Here is a 14,744-nt window from a genome sequence, read left to right on the forward strand (position 1 = left end):
TCATCAGTATCACACTTTTGGCACTTTTTACTTACTATTAAGTATTGCACTATGTCACCTTACATGGGCATTTGATGCATTTATGATCTGTTCATCATTATCAGCATATACATGCTGAGCCCTGCACCCTTGTGTCTGATATTTGTCTTTTAGAGGTTCTATGGTTACCTTTGGTGCAACAGCTGCTTATAGGTTTTCGCACTCGCTTATTTTTCCTGTATATCATCCAGAAGATGCGCTGACCCTCAGTGGTACCAGGTGAAATATCCGCTTGTTAATGCCCTCGAGCCGGGATGTGGGATGGTGGTGATTGTGGTGTATCCCTGTCTCGGCCGGGGACCGCGGTGCTCCGGAACTGACGTCCCAGTGTCCTGGGAGGTCGTGGTTACCAGCTAAGGTTGCGGTCCAAGCCCAGCGGTTGACTTCCGTTTCCTCCCGGGACTCTGTGATGTCAGTTCTGGAGCGCCGTGATCCCCGGATGAGACAGCGGTACACTGCGATCACCACCATCCCACATCCCGCCTCGAGGGCATTAAGGAGCAGATATACCACCTGACTGATCACTGTGATAGCCAATCAGAGGCTATCACATCGATCAGGTGACCTGGAATTGGGAGTTCCAGGTCCCGATTGTTAGAACAGGAACCAAGGCTCTCAGTGACACCTCGGTCTTTGTGCTGCGGAGCGCTCCTAGCACAAAGACAGGTACGCGAATTAGCGGCCCCACAGTTCTGTAAGGCCACTAATTTGCGTACGAACATCGTCAAGGGGTTAAGTAACTGAACCGGCCTGAGCAAAGAAAGTTCTTGTGCAGATTAAAAGTTACAAATAGATTTGGCTATTTTTAAATTTCACTCAACTTACCCCCAGCGGCTGCAGCAGCTGCAACAGTGGCTGGAGAGGCTCCTGCCAGGCGCAGCTGGTTTTGCAGAGAAAAATCGATGTTGTAGTACTCAGACGTGCGGTCAGCTGGTTTGGGGGGCATCACCAGACTTGGATTCTCTCTTACATCGAGGACCTATATAGGAAGATTAAAAACAGCAGAGACAACTGGTGTTATACTCGTTTTTATTTGGCAACAGGTAAATAATTGGGAGGGGGAGAAAAAGGAGAAGAAGAGAGAGAGAAGAGGGGGGGGGGTGAGAGAAGCAAGAATAAAAAGAAAAGATAGGGAGGGGGGAGAGAGAAAGGGGGAGACAGAGAAAGAAGGGGGGAGGGAGAGAGAAAGAAGGGGGAGGGAGAGAGAAAGAAGGGGGGGGAGAGAGAGAAAGAAGGGGAGAGAGAGAGAGAGAAAGGGGGAGACAGAGAAAGAAGGGGGGAGAGAGAAAGAAGGGGGGAGAGAGAGAGAAAGAAGGGGGAGAGAGAGAGAAAGAAGGGGGAGAGAGAGAGAAAGAAGGGGGAGAGAGAGAGAAAGAAGGGGGGAGATAGAAAGAAGGGGGGAAAAGAAAGAAGGAATGAGAGAAATAGAGGGGGGGAAGTGAGAGATAGAGAGGGGGGGGGCAGGGGAGAGAGAGAAGGGGGAGAGAGGGAGCGAGAAGGGGGGAGGGAGAGAGAAGGGGGAGAGGGAGAGAGAAGGGGGGGAGAGGGAGAGAGAAGAGGGGGAGAGGGAGAGAGAAGGGGGGGGAGAGCGAGAGAGAAGGGGGTGGGAGAGCGAGAGAGAAGGGGGTGGGAGAGCGAGAGAGAAGTGGGGGAGAGGGAAGGGGGGAGAGGGAGAGATAATGGGGGGGGAGAGATAATGGGAGGGAGAGATAATGGGGGGAGGGAGAGAATGGGGGGAGATAATGGGGGGGAGAGAGAAGGGGGGGAGAGGAGAGGGAGAGAGAAGGGGGGAGAGGAGAGGGGGAGAGAAGGGGGGTAGAGGAGAGGGAGAGGGAAGGGGGAGAGGAGAGGGAGAGAGAAGGGGGGGGAGAGAGAAGGGGAGGAGGGAGAGAGAAGGGGGGGAGGGGGGAGAGAGAAAGGTGAGAGAAGGGGGAGAGAGGGGGAGGGGGGAGAGACGGGGGAGGGGGAGAGAGGGGAGGGGGGGGAGAGAAGGGGGAGAGAGAGGGGGGGAGAGAGAGGGGGGGAGAGAAGGGGAGGGAGTGGGGAGAGAAGGGGAGGGAGGGGGGGAGAGAGAAGGGGAGGGAGGGGGGGAGAGAGAAGGGGGGTGAGGGGGGGAGAGAGAAGGGGGGTGAGGGGGGAGAGAGAGAAGGGGGGGGGGGGTGAGGGGGAGAGAGAGAAGGGGGGGTGAGGGGAAGAGAGAGAGAGAAGGGAGGGAGGGGGGGAGATAATGGGGGGAGGGAGAGAATGGGGGGAGATAATGGGGGGGATAATGGGGGGAGAGAGAGGGGGGGAGAGGAGAGGGAGAAAGAAGGGGGGAGAGGAGAGGGGGAGAGAAGGGGGGAGAGGAGAGGGGGAGAGAAGGGGGGAGAGGAGAGGGGGAGAGAAGGGGGAGAGGAGAGGGGGAGAGGAGAGGGGGAGAGAAGGGGGGGAGAGGAGAGGGAGAGAGAAGGGGGGAGAGGAGAGGGAGAGAAGGGGGGGGAGAGAGAAGGGGGGAGGGGGGAGGAGAGAGGGGGAGAGAAGGGGGGGAGAGAGAGAAGGGGGGGGAGAGAAGGGGGAGAGAGAAGGGGGAGAGAGAGGGGGGAGAGAGAAGGGGGGAGAGAGAGAAGGGGGAGAGAGAAGAGGGGGAGAGAGAAGAGGGGGAGAGAGAGAAGAGGGGGAGAGAGAAGAGGGGGAGAGAGAAGGGGGGGGAGAGAAGGGGGGGGGAGAGAAGGGGGGGGAGAGGGGGGAGAGAGAGGGGGAGAGAGAAGGGGGGAGAGAGAGGGGGGAGAGAAGGGGGAGAGAAGGGGGAGAGGGGGGGGGAGAGAAGAGAAGGGGAGGGAGGGGGGGGAGAGAAGAGAATAGAGGGAGGGGGGAGAGAGAAGGGGGGGGTGAGGGGGAGAGAGAAGGGGGGGTGAGGGGGGAGAGAGAGAAGGGGGGTGAGGGGGAGAGAGAAGGGGGGGGGGGTGAGGGGGGAGAGAGAGAAGGGGGGTGAGGGGGAGAGAGAGAAGGGGGGTGAGGGGGAGAGAGAGAAGGGGGGTGAGGGGGAGAGAGAGAAGGGGGGTGAGGGGGAGAGAGAGAAGGGGGGTGAGGGGGAGAGAGAGAAGGGGGGTGAGGGGAGAGAGAGAAGGGGGGTGGGGGGGAGAGAGAGAAGGGGGGGGGAGAGAGAGAAGGGGGGGGAGAGAAGGGGGGAGAGAGAAGGGGGAGAGAGAAGGGGGGAGAGAGAAGGGGGGGAGAGAAGGGGGAGAGAGAAGGGGAGAGAGAAGGGGGGAGAGAGAGAGGGGGAGAGAGAAGAGGGGGAGAGAGAAGGGGGGGGAGAGAAGGGGGGGGGAGAGAAGGGGGGGGGAGAGGGGGGAGACAGAGGGGGAGAGAGAAGGGGGGAGAGAGAAGGGGGGAGAGAGGGGGGAGAGAAGGGGGGAGAGGGGGGGGGGGGAAGAGAAGGGAGGGGAGGGAGGGGGGGGGGAAAGAGAAGAGAATAGAGGGAGGGGGGAGAGAGAAGGGGGGGGTGAGGGGGGAGAGAGAGAAGGGGGGGTGAGGGGGGAGAGAGAGAAGGGGGGTGAGGGGGAGAGAGGAAGGGGGGTGGGTGAGGGGGGAGAGAGAGAAGGGGAGGGGGGAGAGAGAGAAGGGGGGTGAGGGGGAGAGAGAGAAGGGGGTGGGGGGAGAGAGAGAAGGGGGGTGGGGGAAGAGAGAGAGAAGGGGGGAAGAGAGAGAGAAGGGGGAAGGGAGAGAGGGGGGAAGGGAGAGAGAGGGGGAAGGGAGAGAGGGGGGAGAGAGGGGGGGGAGAGAGGGGGGAGAGAGGGGGGGAGAGAAGGGGGGGAGAGAAGGGGGGAAGAGAAGGGGGGAAGGGGGGGAGGAGAGGGGGAAGGGGGGAGAGAAGGGGGGGAGAGAAGGGGGGAAGGGGGGAGAGAAGGGGGGGAGAGAAGGGGGGGGAGAGAAGGGGGAGAGAAGGGGGGAGATAGAGGAGAGGAGAGAGAGCGCACAGAACCAGTAGTTACGGCAGCACACAAAGTGACCTCACTGAAGTACCCAGTACATGCAGTGAACCCCTGGGGTAATACACCCTGTCAATGATATGCAAAAAAGCCTCTCTGGGAGGCTCTCTGGGTCCGCTCCATGTATGCAGAGCAGACACGGACACAGCCCACTCTGCAGACAATCAGGTGTAAACAGATTTAGCGCTGCACTACATGTCTATATGGTTTTATAGGTTCACGGTTTCCCTTTTTAGTGTTCTAGCTGCTATTTTCTAGGTGTAAACAGATTGGCTGTCCGTTTACACCCAACTACCCCCTGATCCAATCCGCCTGGATGAATAGGTAGGTGGGTGTAAATGGACACAAGTCCTGGTCCATAGGAATACATGGATTATCCTAAAACGCCGTCAGTGTGCAGCTCCCCGCTCAGCCCCTCTAATACTTACCTGAGCCCAATCTCGATCCATCCAGCGTTGTGCATGAGAGCAGTTGCTCTCCCGGGTCTCTCCCTTCTTATTGGTTTTCACTGCTGTCAAGGATAGCCAGTGAGGTGGGAGAGGTGGGCGGGACACAGAGAGGTGACTCTGGAGCAAGCAGCTTGCTCTGGGGGAAGGAGGGAAGGAACGACTCAGCAGGGTGAGCAGCCAGAAGTGCCTGCAGGGGACCTGAGAAGAGGAAGATCAGGCCTGTTCTGTGTAAAACCATTGCACAGAGCAGGTAAGTATGGAAAGTTTGAGATTTTGTAAAAAAAAAAAAAAGGAACCTTTAGTTTCATTTGAAATGAAAAATATGCCATGTTACAAAGCAGAACAAAGAGGCCTGCCAGTACATCAGTGTGACACTCACCTCTAAGTCTGGCAGGAAGTGGACTGTTTCTGGCAGGGTCACCAGGCGATTTTTATTTAGGACCAACTTGCGCAATTTGCCACATCTGGAAACAAGGAATAAAATTTTACTAGTATAAAAAAAAATGATTGAGAGCCACCATAAAAGAAGGGATACTGCTGCCAGTGCCCAAAGCCAAGATGGCCTCGACCACCCACTCCAAGACCCCCACCTACACACCCAGGGGTGAACGATGCACTATAACCCAGCTAATGCTCAAGCCTAACCACCCTACTCTTCAAGTTGCTTCCAAACACTACAAACTAGAACACTGCCTATGCCAACCTATGTATTCTAAATACCATCAAACCCATGGACCACATGACCTTCAGAAGCCTCCTCTATAGTGTATAATCCGGGTGCCATGACACCCTGGCATCCTCCTTACCTGCACAGGCTTTCTGGGATCAGTTCCAGGTTATTGTTAGAAGCCATAAACTCCTCTAGGTTGCCGAGTTTGCCTATTCCTGAAGGGATGCCATCAAAGTCGAGCTTGTTGGAGTTCAGGTAAAGCTTCTTCAGCTTGGACATCTTGCAAACAGCAGACTGGAAGCAGAACACAGGCAGAGAATAAGCACACAACAAACTAAAGCAGTACAAGCTTTCCACTTCAGTGGCCAACAACAGAACATGAAAATTCAGCATTTAATGCTCATTCATACCACAGTGTTTGCTTTAACACATAAAAAAACTCAACTGCATGGCCATGTGCATACTTGCACACTATGCCCCCCCCCCCCCCAGCCTCCCATTGTGTGCTCCTCCAGCAATACAATTTCCGCACTCCCCACCTCCACTGTCTGGATATCTTTTGTCGGTCGTCTTCTGAATTTGCTATTGGGTGGCCACTGATGATTTAACTCCTACACATGCACACTGGAGTTGTATTGTCCCAGCACCTGGCTCCCTACTTGGCATTCACATCCACAGGCAGTGTACATAAAAAAACAATATTAATCCAAAAATACTCACTAGGATCTGCGAAGAAAAAAACAAAAAATAAAAAACCTCTCCCTCGTAGCAATATTAGGGGCCTGAAAAACATTTCACCTTTGATCATCAAATCGCTGGTGCAGTCTCAGGCTCCTGCAGACTGTCGGTGTATCTGTCTGCTCGTATATCATATAGGCAGGCAGTTACTGAATGACTTGAAGCATCAATGAACTACCTAGAGCGCTCAACAGCGCCATGATAGTTTACTAAGGACTAAAAGTAGTCAGCCGCAAATGAATGACGTTGCTGGGTGGGAGTCCCGCACTGCCTCTTTTTTTTTCTTTTCTTCATATTGTGACAGCGGGGAGAGGATCCTCGGCCCGTTGTCCTAACAGGGGATCGGGGGGCGGTGTGGGCAGAGCCGTGGATAAGGGGATACCACCGATCCATCCAGCGTTGTGCATGAGAGCAGCTGCTCTCCCGGGTCTCTCCCTCCTCATTGGTTTTCACTGCTGTCAATGATAGCCAGTGAGGTGGGAGAGGTGGGCGGGACACAGAGAGGTCAACAGCGCCATGGTAGTTTACTAAGGACTAAAAGTAGTCAGCTGCAAATGAATGACGTTGCTGGGTGGGAGTCCCGCACTGCCTCTTTTTTTTCTTTTCTTCATATTGTGACAGCGGGGAGAGGATCCTCGGGGCGTTGTCCTAACAGGGGACCGGGGGGCGGTGTGGACAGAGCCGTGGATAATGGGATACCACCAGTCCTCCTGTACGGGGCCCAGGTCAGCAGGGGGGCCCAGACAGCTGGGTGAATCAGTTGTGAGAAGGCAGGGTCATCGGCAGGGCGGGAGGACAATTACTGGAACTGATCCCCTGTATGGCTCTCTCTGCAGCAGCTAAAGCTGGCTTCTCCTCTCCCTCCTACCAGGTCTCAGCTGCTGCAAAGACAGACATACAGGGGATTGGTTCTAGTAATACCCCCGCCGCACCCATCATCCTCCCTGTGCACCATACGTTTCCCCCTACTGTCCAGGTCCCTCTGTTTGCCCCCACAGTGCTGCCGGCTTCCCTCCTCACTGGCAGCTGCAAGCACACAATAGGATCTTTCAGGATGGAGAGGGGGGAAGGGTCCGGGAAATATGTCACATTTACCAGCCCCTTCTTTTCCTGAATGAACACAGTGAGTGATCGGTACCAATGATTCACTATGTTCATTCATAACTGGAGTATAGTAAACTGTGTTTATTTGGAGGGGGGGGGGGGGGCTGTCAGATTGGCTGTACAGGGCCCCATGGTTTCTAACAGCAGCCCGGGATGTGGGGGCTGCTGCAACAGTAACATGTTGCACCCTGAACACAGGGTTACATACTGGCAGTGAGGTCAGCTGATTGCGGGACAAGTTGAGGGTCTCCAGCTGAGTCCATTGGTCGATACACAGGGACAGTTCATCGATCTGATTGCTGCTCAGGTTCAAGCGCTTCAAGTTGGCAATTGTGTACAGGCACTCAGGAACCCGACTCAGGTCATTCATTGACAGATCCACATCTGGTAGGGAGGGGAAAACAAACATGAAATCAAGCATGCAAATTAGCTGTGAAAACTGTGTCAATGGGCCTTTGTTTACATCAATTTTGCATTCTCGGTGTCAAGTATGTGGGAATGCAAATCAGATTGAAGCAGGTCAAACGCAGGATATCCACTGCAGGTCAAATGCACCTCTCAGTGAATTCTGAATGATTTCAAAAGGCGTTTGAAACGGACAATAAACTGATGTCATCAACACACAGCCAAGGCCTGTGAACAAACGTGTCAGCAAACTCTCTCTCTTCTGCGCTTTTCTTTCGGGTGTCAAATTCCACCTAAATTTTAACAGTTTCTGGCTTCTAACAATATCAGAGAATACTGCATATGGAAGATTATAAAAGAATTGAAAATGTGATTCCTTTATCATTAAGTGTAGAAATCAACATCCGTAACTACCGTATTTTTCACTCCATAAGACGCACTTTTTTCCCCCAAAAAAGGGGGGAAAATGTCAGTGCAACTTATGGAACAAATATGGAGCGGCCGGTCAGATATTTCCACCGCCGTGTCAGAACACCGGACCGGCCGCTCGTCTCTGCAGCGGGACCTTACCTGTTCCTCGGTCCAGTGCTGCGAAGGCTTCCAGCGTCCTCATCTTTAGTGTCGGCACCCGCCTGTGACAGCCGGGTGCCCAGTGCATATGAACGAGAAGCGCTGCGCTTTGTGATAGTATGGCGTCTTCTGGGACACATGACAGGTCCCAGAAGACGCCGGACCAATCACAAAGCGCAGCGCTTCTCGCGCATGTGCAGTGGGCACCCGGCTGACAGCCGGGTGCCCACACTAAAGGGAGGACAACTCCATGGAAGTGGGAACGGGTACCTGTCAAATTCAGGTACCCGCTCCCCCTCCCTCCCCAAAGGTCTGCATTCTCTTAGTCATCTCCTGCACTGTCCGCAGACTCTGATCATCCCCTGCACTGTCCACAGTCTCTGGTCATCTCCTGTACTGTCCGCAGTCTCTGGTCATCCCCTGCACTGTCCGCAGACTCTGATCATCCCCTGCACTGTCCGCAGTCTCTGGTCATCTCCTGTACTGTGTCCGCAGTCTCTGGTCATCCCCTGTACTGTCCACAGTCTCTGGTCATCCCTGTACTGTCCACAGTCTCTGGTTATCTCCTGTACTATGTCCACAGTCTCTGGTCATCTCCTGTACTGTGTCCGCAGTCTCTGGTCATCCCCTGTACTATGTCCGCAGTCTCTGGTCATCTCCTGTACTGTGTCCGCAGTCTCTGGTCATCTCCTGTACTGTGTCCGCAGTCTCTGGTCATCTCCTGTACTGTCCGCAGTCTCTGGTCATCTCCTGTACTGTGTCCGCAGTCTCTGGTCATCTCCTGTACTGTGTCTGCAGTCCATTGGTTCAGAATATTTTTTTTCTTGTTTTCCGCCTCTAAAACCTAGTTGCGTCTTATGGAGCGCAAAATACGGTATTTGTAATCGAGCAGCACAGTGGCTAAATGGTTAGCACTTCAGCCTGGCAGTACGACGGTCGCCGGTTCAAATCCCAACCATGGCACCACCTGCCTGGAGTTTGCATGTTGTCCCTGTGCCTGTGTGGGTTTCCTCTCACACTCCAAAGACCTGCTGGTAGGTTATTTGGATCCTGTCTAAATTGGCCCTAGTATATGAATGTAAGTTAGGGTCCTTAGATTGTATGCCCCTTGAGGGTTAGGGACTGATGTGAATGTACAATATATATTATTATTATTACATCGAGTTTATATAGCACCAAAGGGTTTGCTCAGCGCTGTACAATAGAGGGGGGGACAATACATGAAACAGTACAGCAACAACAAACAGCACACGAGGGGTTACAGGGCCCTACTCTTTCGAGCTTACAATCTAGGAGATATGTAAAGCGCTGCGAAAAATTGACACAAAAGAAAAAAAAAAAAAAAAAGGGGGGAAAATGTCAGTGCGTCTTATGGAGCGAATATGGAGCGGCCGGTCCGGTATTTCCACCGCTGCTGTGTCAGAATACCAGGCCGGCCACTCAGCTCTGCAGCGGGACCTTATGGAGATGACTGCTGACCTTTGGGGAGGTGGGGAGCGGGTACCTGAATTTGACAGGTACCCGCTCTTACTTCCGCGGAGTTGTTCTTTGATCTTACCTGTTCCTCTATCCAGCCGCGCGCTGTCTTCCCGGCTTCTGTAGTGTCGGCGCTCGGCTTGACAGCCGGGTGCCCAGTGCGCATGAGCGAGAAGCGGTGCTTTTTGTGAATGGTAAGGCGGTACCTGGGACACATGACAGGTTCCAGAAGCCAGCGGACCAATCACAAAGCACAGCGCTTCTCGCTCATGCGCACTGGGCACCCGGCTATCATGCCGAACGCCGACACTACAGAAGCCGGGAAGACAGCGCGCGGCTGGATAGAGGAACAGGTAAGATCAAAGAACAACTCCGCGGAAGTAAGAGCGGGTACCTGTCAAATTCAGGTACCCGCTCCCCACCTCCCCAAAGGTCAGCAGTCATCTCCTGTACTGTGTCCGCAGTCTCTGGTCATCCCTGTGCTGTCCGCAGTCTCTGGTCATCCCTGTGCTGTCCGCAGTCTCTGGTCATCCCTGTGCTGTCCGCAGTCTCTGGTCATCTCCTGTACCGTGTCCGCAGTCTCTGGTCATCTCCTGTACCGTGTCCGCAGTCTCTGGTCATCTCCTGTACCGTGTCCGCAGTCTCTGGTCATCTCCTGTACCGTGTCCGCAGTCTCTGGTCATCTCCTGTACCGTGTCCGCAGTCTCTGGTCATCTCCTGTACCGTGTCCGCAGTCTCTGGTCATCTCCTGTACCGTGTCCGCAGTCTCTGGTCATCTCCTGTACCGTGTCCGCAGTCTCTGGTCATCTCCTGTACCGTGTCCGCAGTCTCTGGTCATCTCCTGTACCGTGTCCGCAGTCTCTGGTCATCTCCTGTACCGTGTCCGCAGTCTCTGGTCATCTCCTGTACCGTGTCCGCAGTCTCTGGTCATCTCCTGTACCGTGTCCGCAGTCTCTGGTCATCTCCTGTACCATGTCCGCAGTCTCTGGTCATCTCCTGTACCGTGTCCGCAGTCTCTGGTCATCTCCTGTACCGTGTCCGCAGTCTCTGGTCATCTCCTGTACCGTGTCCGCAGTCTCTGGTCATCTCCTGTACCGTGTCCGCAGTCTCTGGTCATCTCCTGTACCGTGTCCGCAGTCTCTGGTCATCTCCTGTACCGTGTCCACAGTCTCTGGTCATCTCCTGTACCGTGTCCACAGTCTCTGGTCATCTCCTGTACCGTGTCCACAGTCTCTGGTCATCTCCTGTACCGTGTCCGCAGTCTCTGGTCATCTCCTGTACCGTGTCCTCAGTCTCTGGTCATCTCCTGTACCGTGTCCACAGTCTCTGGTCATCTCCTGTACCGTGTCCGCAGTCTCTGGTCATCTCCTGTACTGTGTCCGCAGTCTCTGGTCATCTCCTGTACTGTGTCCGCAGTCCCTGGTCATCTCCTGTACTATGTCTGCAGTCCATTAGTTCAGAATTTTTTTTTCCTGTTTTCTGCCTCTAAAACCTAGGTGCGTCTTATGGTCAGGTGCGTCTTATGGAGCGAAAAATACGGTACATAAAATTCTGCCCCTTGCAGTTCTGTACCTGATAGACTAGCCAGGCCTTCTAGGGACGTAGGCAGGTTGCTCTGGATTCGCTGTGTGTTCCTTAGATGCAGAGTCTGGAGGGCGACCATTGCAGGAAGCTGCCTGTTAAAAGGTAAAGGAATGCATTATTAAGATAAAATCCCATCAGCATTAATCCATCCTCCTGACATGTATGGTAGGTCGGTCTAACCTGAGCTGGGCATGCATCAGGGGGTTATTATTCAGGATGAGGGTCTGCAGGTGCACCAGCCTCCTCATCTGGGGGGGCAAGCTGTCCAATTTGTTGTCGCTCAGGTCCAGGTACAGCAGGTCCGTCAGATTTATGAACAGCTGGTTGGGGATGTTGTCAATGCTGGGAACATAAAAGAACAGAGAGACATTAAAGTATTCATACTACAGTACGGCGGCCTCTGACCTCTGACCTCTCACCTGTTGTGGCTGAGGTTAAGAACTAGCATGTTTCTGGCGTTCTCCAGCTCTCTAGGACACTCTGCCAACTGATTATAGCTGAGATCCTGCAAGAGAAACCAAATGCACTCAACACACCCCAACTTATATTTACACAGAAGATGGATAACCATCAGGGTAGAGAATAGGGTCAGCGGTCTGCAGGAGAGTGTACAGAGGCCATTTGCTGCAAAGACAGCCGATGGAGGCGCAAAAATGCCACGGCTGTAATACTTTGCATCACAGCAAGGCTAAAATTGTCCTGTTGTCATACTCGACCAAATGCAACATATCCAGCTGAATGGGGACACACCACTACTGCCCCGCGACCGCATGCAATGCACACAGTTGTTGTTCAGGCTTTTAGGGTGAAATCAGGTGCTGGGGAGGCGACATGTCTCATCACTGCCTGTAAAAGAAGGATCCACAGCCGATCACACTTCAGAGGACCAATGTTTGCGTAAACTAGCCTAAGAGGCATAATCCTGTTAAAAAGCTATGCTGCAAAGACAACACAGTATACCACAAAGATCATTTTTTGTGATAAAATGAGGAAAAATCAGAATCCTTGTCAGGCTTTTAAGGCTGTCTGTGGAACAGGGCAAATGTAAAGGCAAAAAATCACAATAGGACACATACAAAAAACAAACAAACAACAACAATCCTTCAAAAATGAACACACTTTTTAATTTAGGAGTCTTAAAAATTAAATTTAAAAATTCTGCTCAGCTCCAAAAAATATTTATAGATTATATTGTAGTTTAAAATAGTAATGTTAACCACTTCCTGTCCGGACTCTTTTACCCCCTTCCTGACCAGGGCAATTTTCAGCTTTCAGCGCTATGACACTTTGAATGACAATTGCGCGGTCATGCAACACTGTACCCATATGAATTTTTTACCATTTTTTTGAGACATATAAAGCTTTTTTTTGGTGGTATTTATTCACCACTGGGATTTTTATTTTTTTTGCTATGTAAATGAAAATGTCCAAAAATTTTGAAAAAAGGTGTTTTTTTAAATAAAATTTTGCAAATAAATAACATTTCATCATAAACCTTGGCCAAAATTTATTCCGTTATTTTTTTAGTAAAAAAAAAAAAATCCAAATTAGTTTATAACCAAAAATTATAATTTTTACACATTTTGTTTTACATTTTTATTTTATTTTTTTATATTATTTTTTTTATATACTGTCACCCTAGCAGTACAGTGTCTAGTATTACAGTACAGTATTGTGAATAGCCTTGTACCATGTGACCTCTGTGATCATTCACAGATTTCACAAGTAGTAAGCAATGATGTCACAAGTGACATCTTGCTTACTACTTTGCATGTGATCACTGATTGGCCAATCAGTCATCACATGATCGGGACCTCGTACAGAGGTCCCGTCCGACGATTGGTGTTCCACTGTGTCCGGAGGACACAGCGGGCACCGGATTGCGGTGCTGCGCGCTCCCTGGGAGCGCGCACAGCTAGAAAAGGCGGGTGCCGTTTATGAACAGCAACCGACCCTTGGAGTGCCACCGCCCTGCCGTTTATAAACAGCAGGTGGACGGCAAGTGGTTAAACCTGCTGAGAATGACACTATGAAAGTAGTGAAATAGTGGACCTTTCATTTTTATTAGGAGCACTTATACTAGTGTGTTGAGACAATACCCCCTATTATTATTTTATCTGGGAGGCTTTTTTTTTTCTTGCCGTGCTAGAGGTCGTGATTAATATCCCAGTCATGGCACTACGTGCATGGAGTTTGCATGTTCTCCCTGTGCTTGCATGGGTTTCCTCCAGTTTTCTCCCACATTTCACAAAACATGCTGGTAGGTTAATTGGATCCTGTCTAAATTGTCCCTAGTATGTGTATGTATGAATGTGAGTTAGGGACCTTAGATTGTACACCCCTTGAGGGTTAGGGACCTTAGATTGTACGCCCCTTGAGGGTTAGGGACCTTAGATTGTACGCCCCTTGAGGGTTAGGGACCTTAGATTGTACGCCCCTTGAGGGTTAGGGACCTTAGATTGTACACCCCTTGAGGGTTAGGGACCTTAGATTGTACACCCCTTGAGGGTTAGGGACCTTAGATTGTACACCCCTTGAGGGTTAGGGACCTTAGATTGTACGCCCCTTGAGGGTTAGGGACCTTAGATTGTACGCCCCTTGAGGGTTAGGGACCTTAGATTGTACACCCCTTGAGGGTTAGGGACCTTAGATTGTACGCCCCTTGAGGGTTAGGGACCTTAGACTGTACACCCCTTGAGGGTTAGGGACCTTAGACTGTACACCCCTTGAGGGTTAGGGACCTTAGACTGTACACCCCTTGAGGGTTAGGGACCTTAGACTGTACACCCCTTGAGGGTTAGGGACCTTAGATTGTACACCCCTTGAGGGTTAGGGACCTTAGACTGTACACCCCTTGAGGGTTAGGGACCTTAGACTGTACACCCCTTGAGGGTTAGGGATCTTAGATTGTACGCCCCTTCAGGGTTAGGGACCTTAGATTGTACGCCCCTTGAGGGTTAGGGACCTTAGATTGTACACCCCTTGAGGGTTAGGGACTGGTGTGAATGTACAATATATATGTAAAGCGCTGCGTAAATTGATGGCGTTATATAAGTACCTAAAAAAATATAAAAGGGCAGCACAGTGGCTAAATGGTTAGCACTTCCGCCTGGCAGTACTAGGGTTGTTGGTTCGAATCCTAGCCACGGCACCATGTGCATGAATGAATGTGAGATTGTACGCCCCTCGAGGGCAGGGACTGATAAGTGTATGTAAAGAACTGTGTAAACTGTTGGCGTGATATAAATATAATTATCATCATCAAACAACATATATACAGAACGATAACCCCTCAGTATGCCGGGGTACGTACCAGTACTGACAATTCATCCAGCTGGAAGATGTCATCAGGGATCCCCGAATTTTTCAAATTGTTGGCTCGAGCTACGATAGCCTGGGGACAAGAAGGGGGCAGAAAAACTCAGAAATAAGACTGACTGCAGAAAGAACATGTCCTCAGATAAACCGGTTCATTTCACACAAAGCAAAGCAACAAGGTCGGGCAGCACAGTGGCTAAATGGTTAGCACTTCCGCCTGGCAGTACTCGGGTCGTTGGTTCGAATCCCAGCCATGGCACCTCCTGCCTGGAGTTTGCATGTTCTCCCTGTGCCTGCGTGGGTTTCCTCCGGGTACTCCGGTTTCCTCCACACTCCAAAGAGATGCTGGAAGGTTAATTGGCTCCTGTGTAAATTGTCCCTAGTATGTGTATGTATGAATGTGAGTTAGGGACCATAGATTGG

The 14,744-nt window shown here is 51.9% G+C and overlaps 1 protein-coding gene across 2 annotated transcripts in view; it reads right to left on the reverse strand.

Annotated features, from left to right (window-relative positions):
- FLII (FLII actin remodeling protein) overlaps positions 1 to 14,744 on the reverse strand; it is an 87,991-nt gene that overhangs the window by 40,052 nt on the left and 33,195 nt on the right. For both annotated transcript variants that reach the window (XM_089662951.1, XM_089662950.1), the window contains exons 4-11: positions 14,317 to 14,397; positions 11,423 to 11,508; positions 11,184 to 11,345; positions 10,992 to 11,095; positions 7,177 to 7,352; positions 5,263 to 5,420; positions 4,836 to 4,920; positions 865 to 1,018 (exon numbers count right to left, since the gene is read on the reverse strand). In XM_089662951.1, coding sequence (XP_089519077.1) covers positions 865 to 1,018; positions 4,836 to 4,920; positions 5,263 to 5,420; positions 7,177 to 7,352; positions 10,992 to 11,095; positions 11,184 to 11,345; positions 11,423 to 11,508; positions 14,317 to 14,397 — 1,006 coding nt within the window. The remainder of the gene's footprint in view (positions 1 to 864; positions 1,019 to 4,835; positions 4,921 to 5,262; positions 5,421 to 7,176; positions 7,353 to 10,991; positions 11,096 to 11,183; positions 11,346 to 11,422; positions 11,509 to 14,316; positions 14,398 to 14,744) is intronic.

Source organism: Staurois parvus, unplaced genomic scaffold (assembly GCF_062004578.1).
Source record: "Staurois parvus isolate SC_StPar_1 unplaced genomic scaffold, SC_StPar_1.0 ptg001591l, whole genome shotgun sequence".
NCBI lineage: Eukaryota > Metazoa > Chordata > Amphibia > Anura > Ranidae > Staurois > Staurois parvus.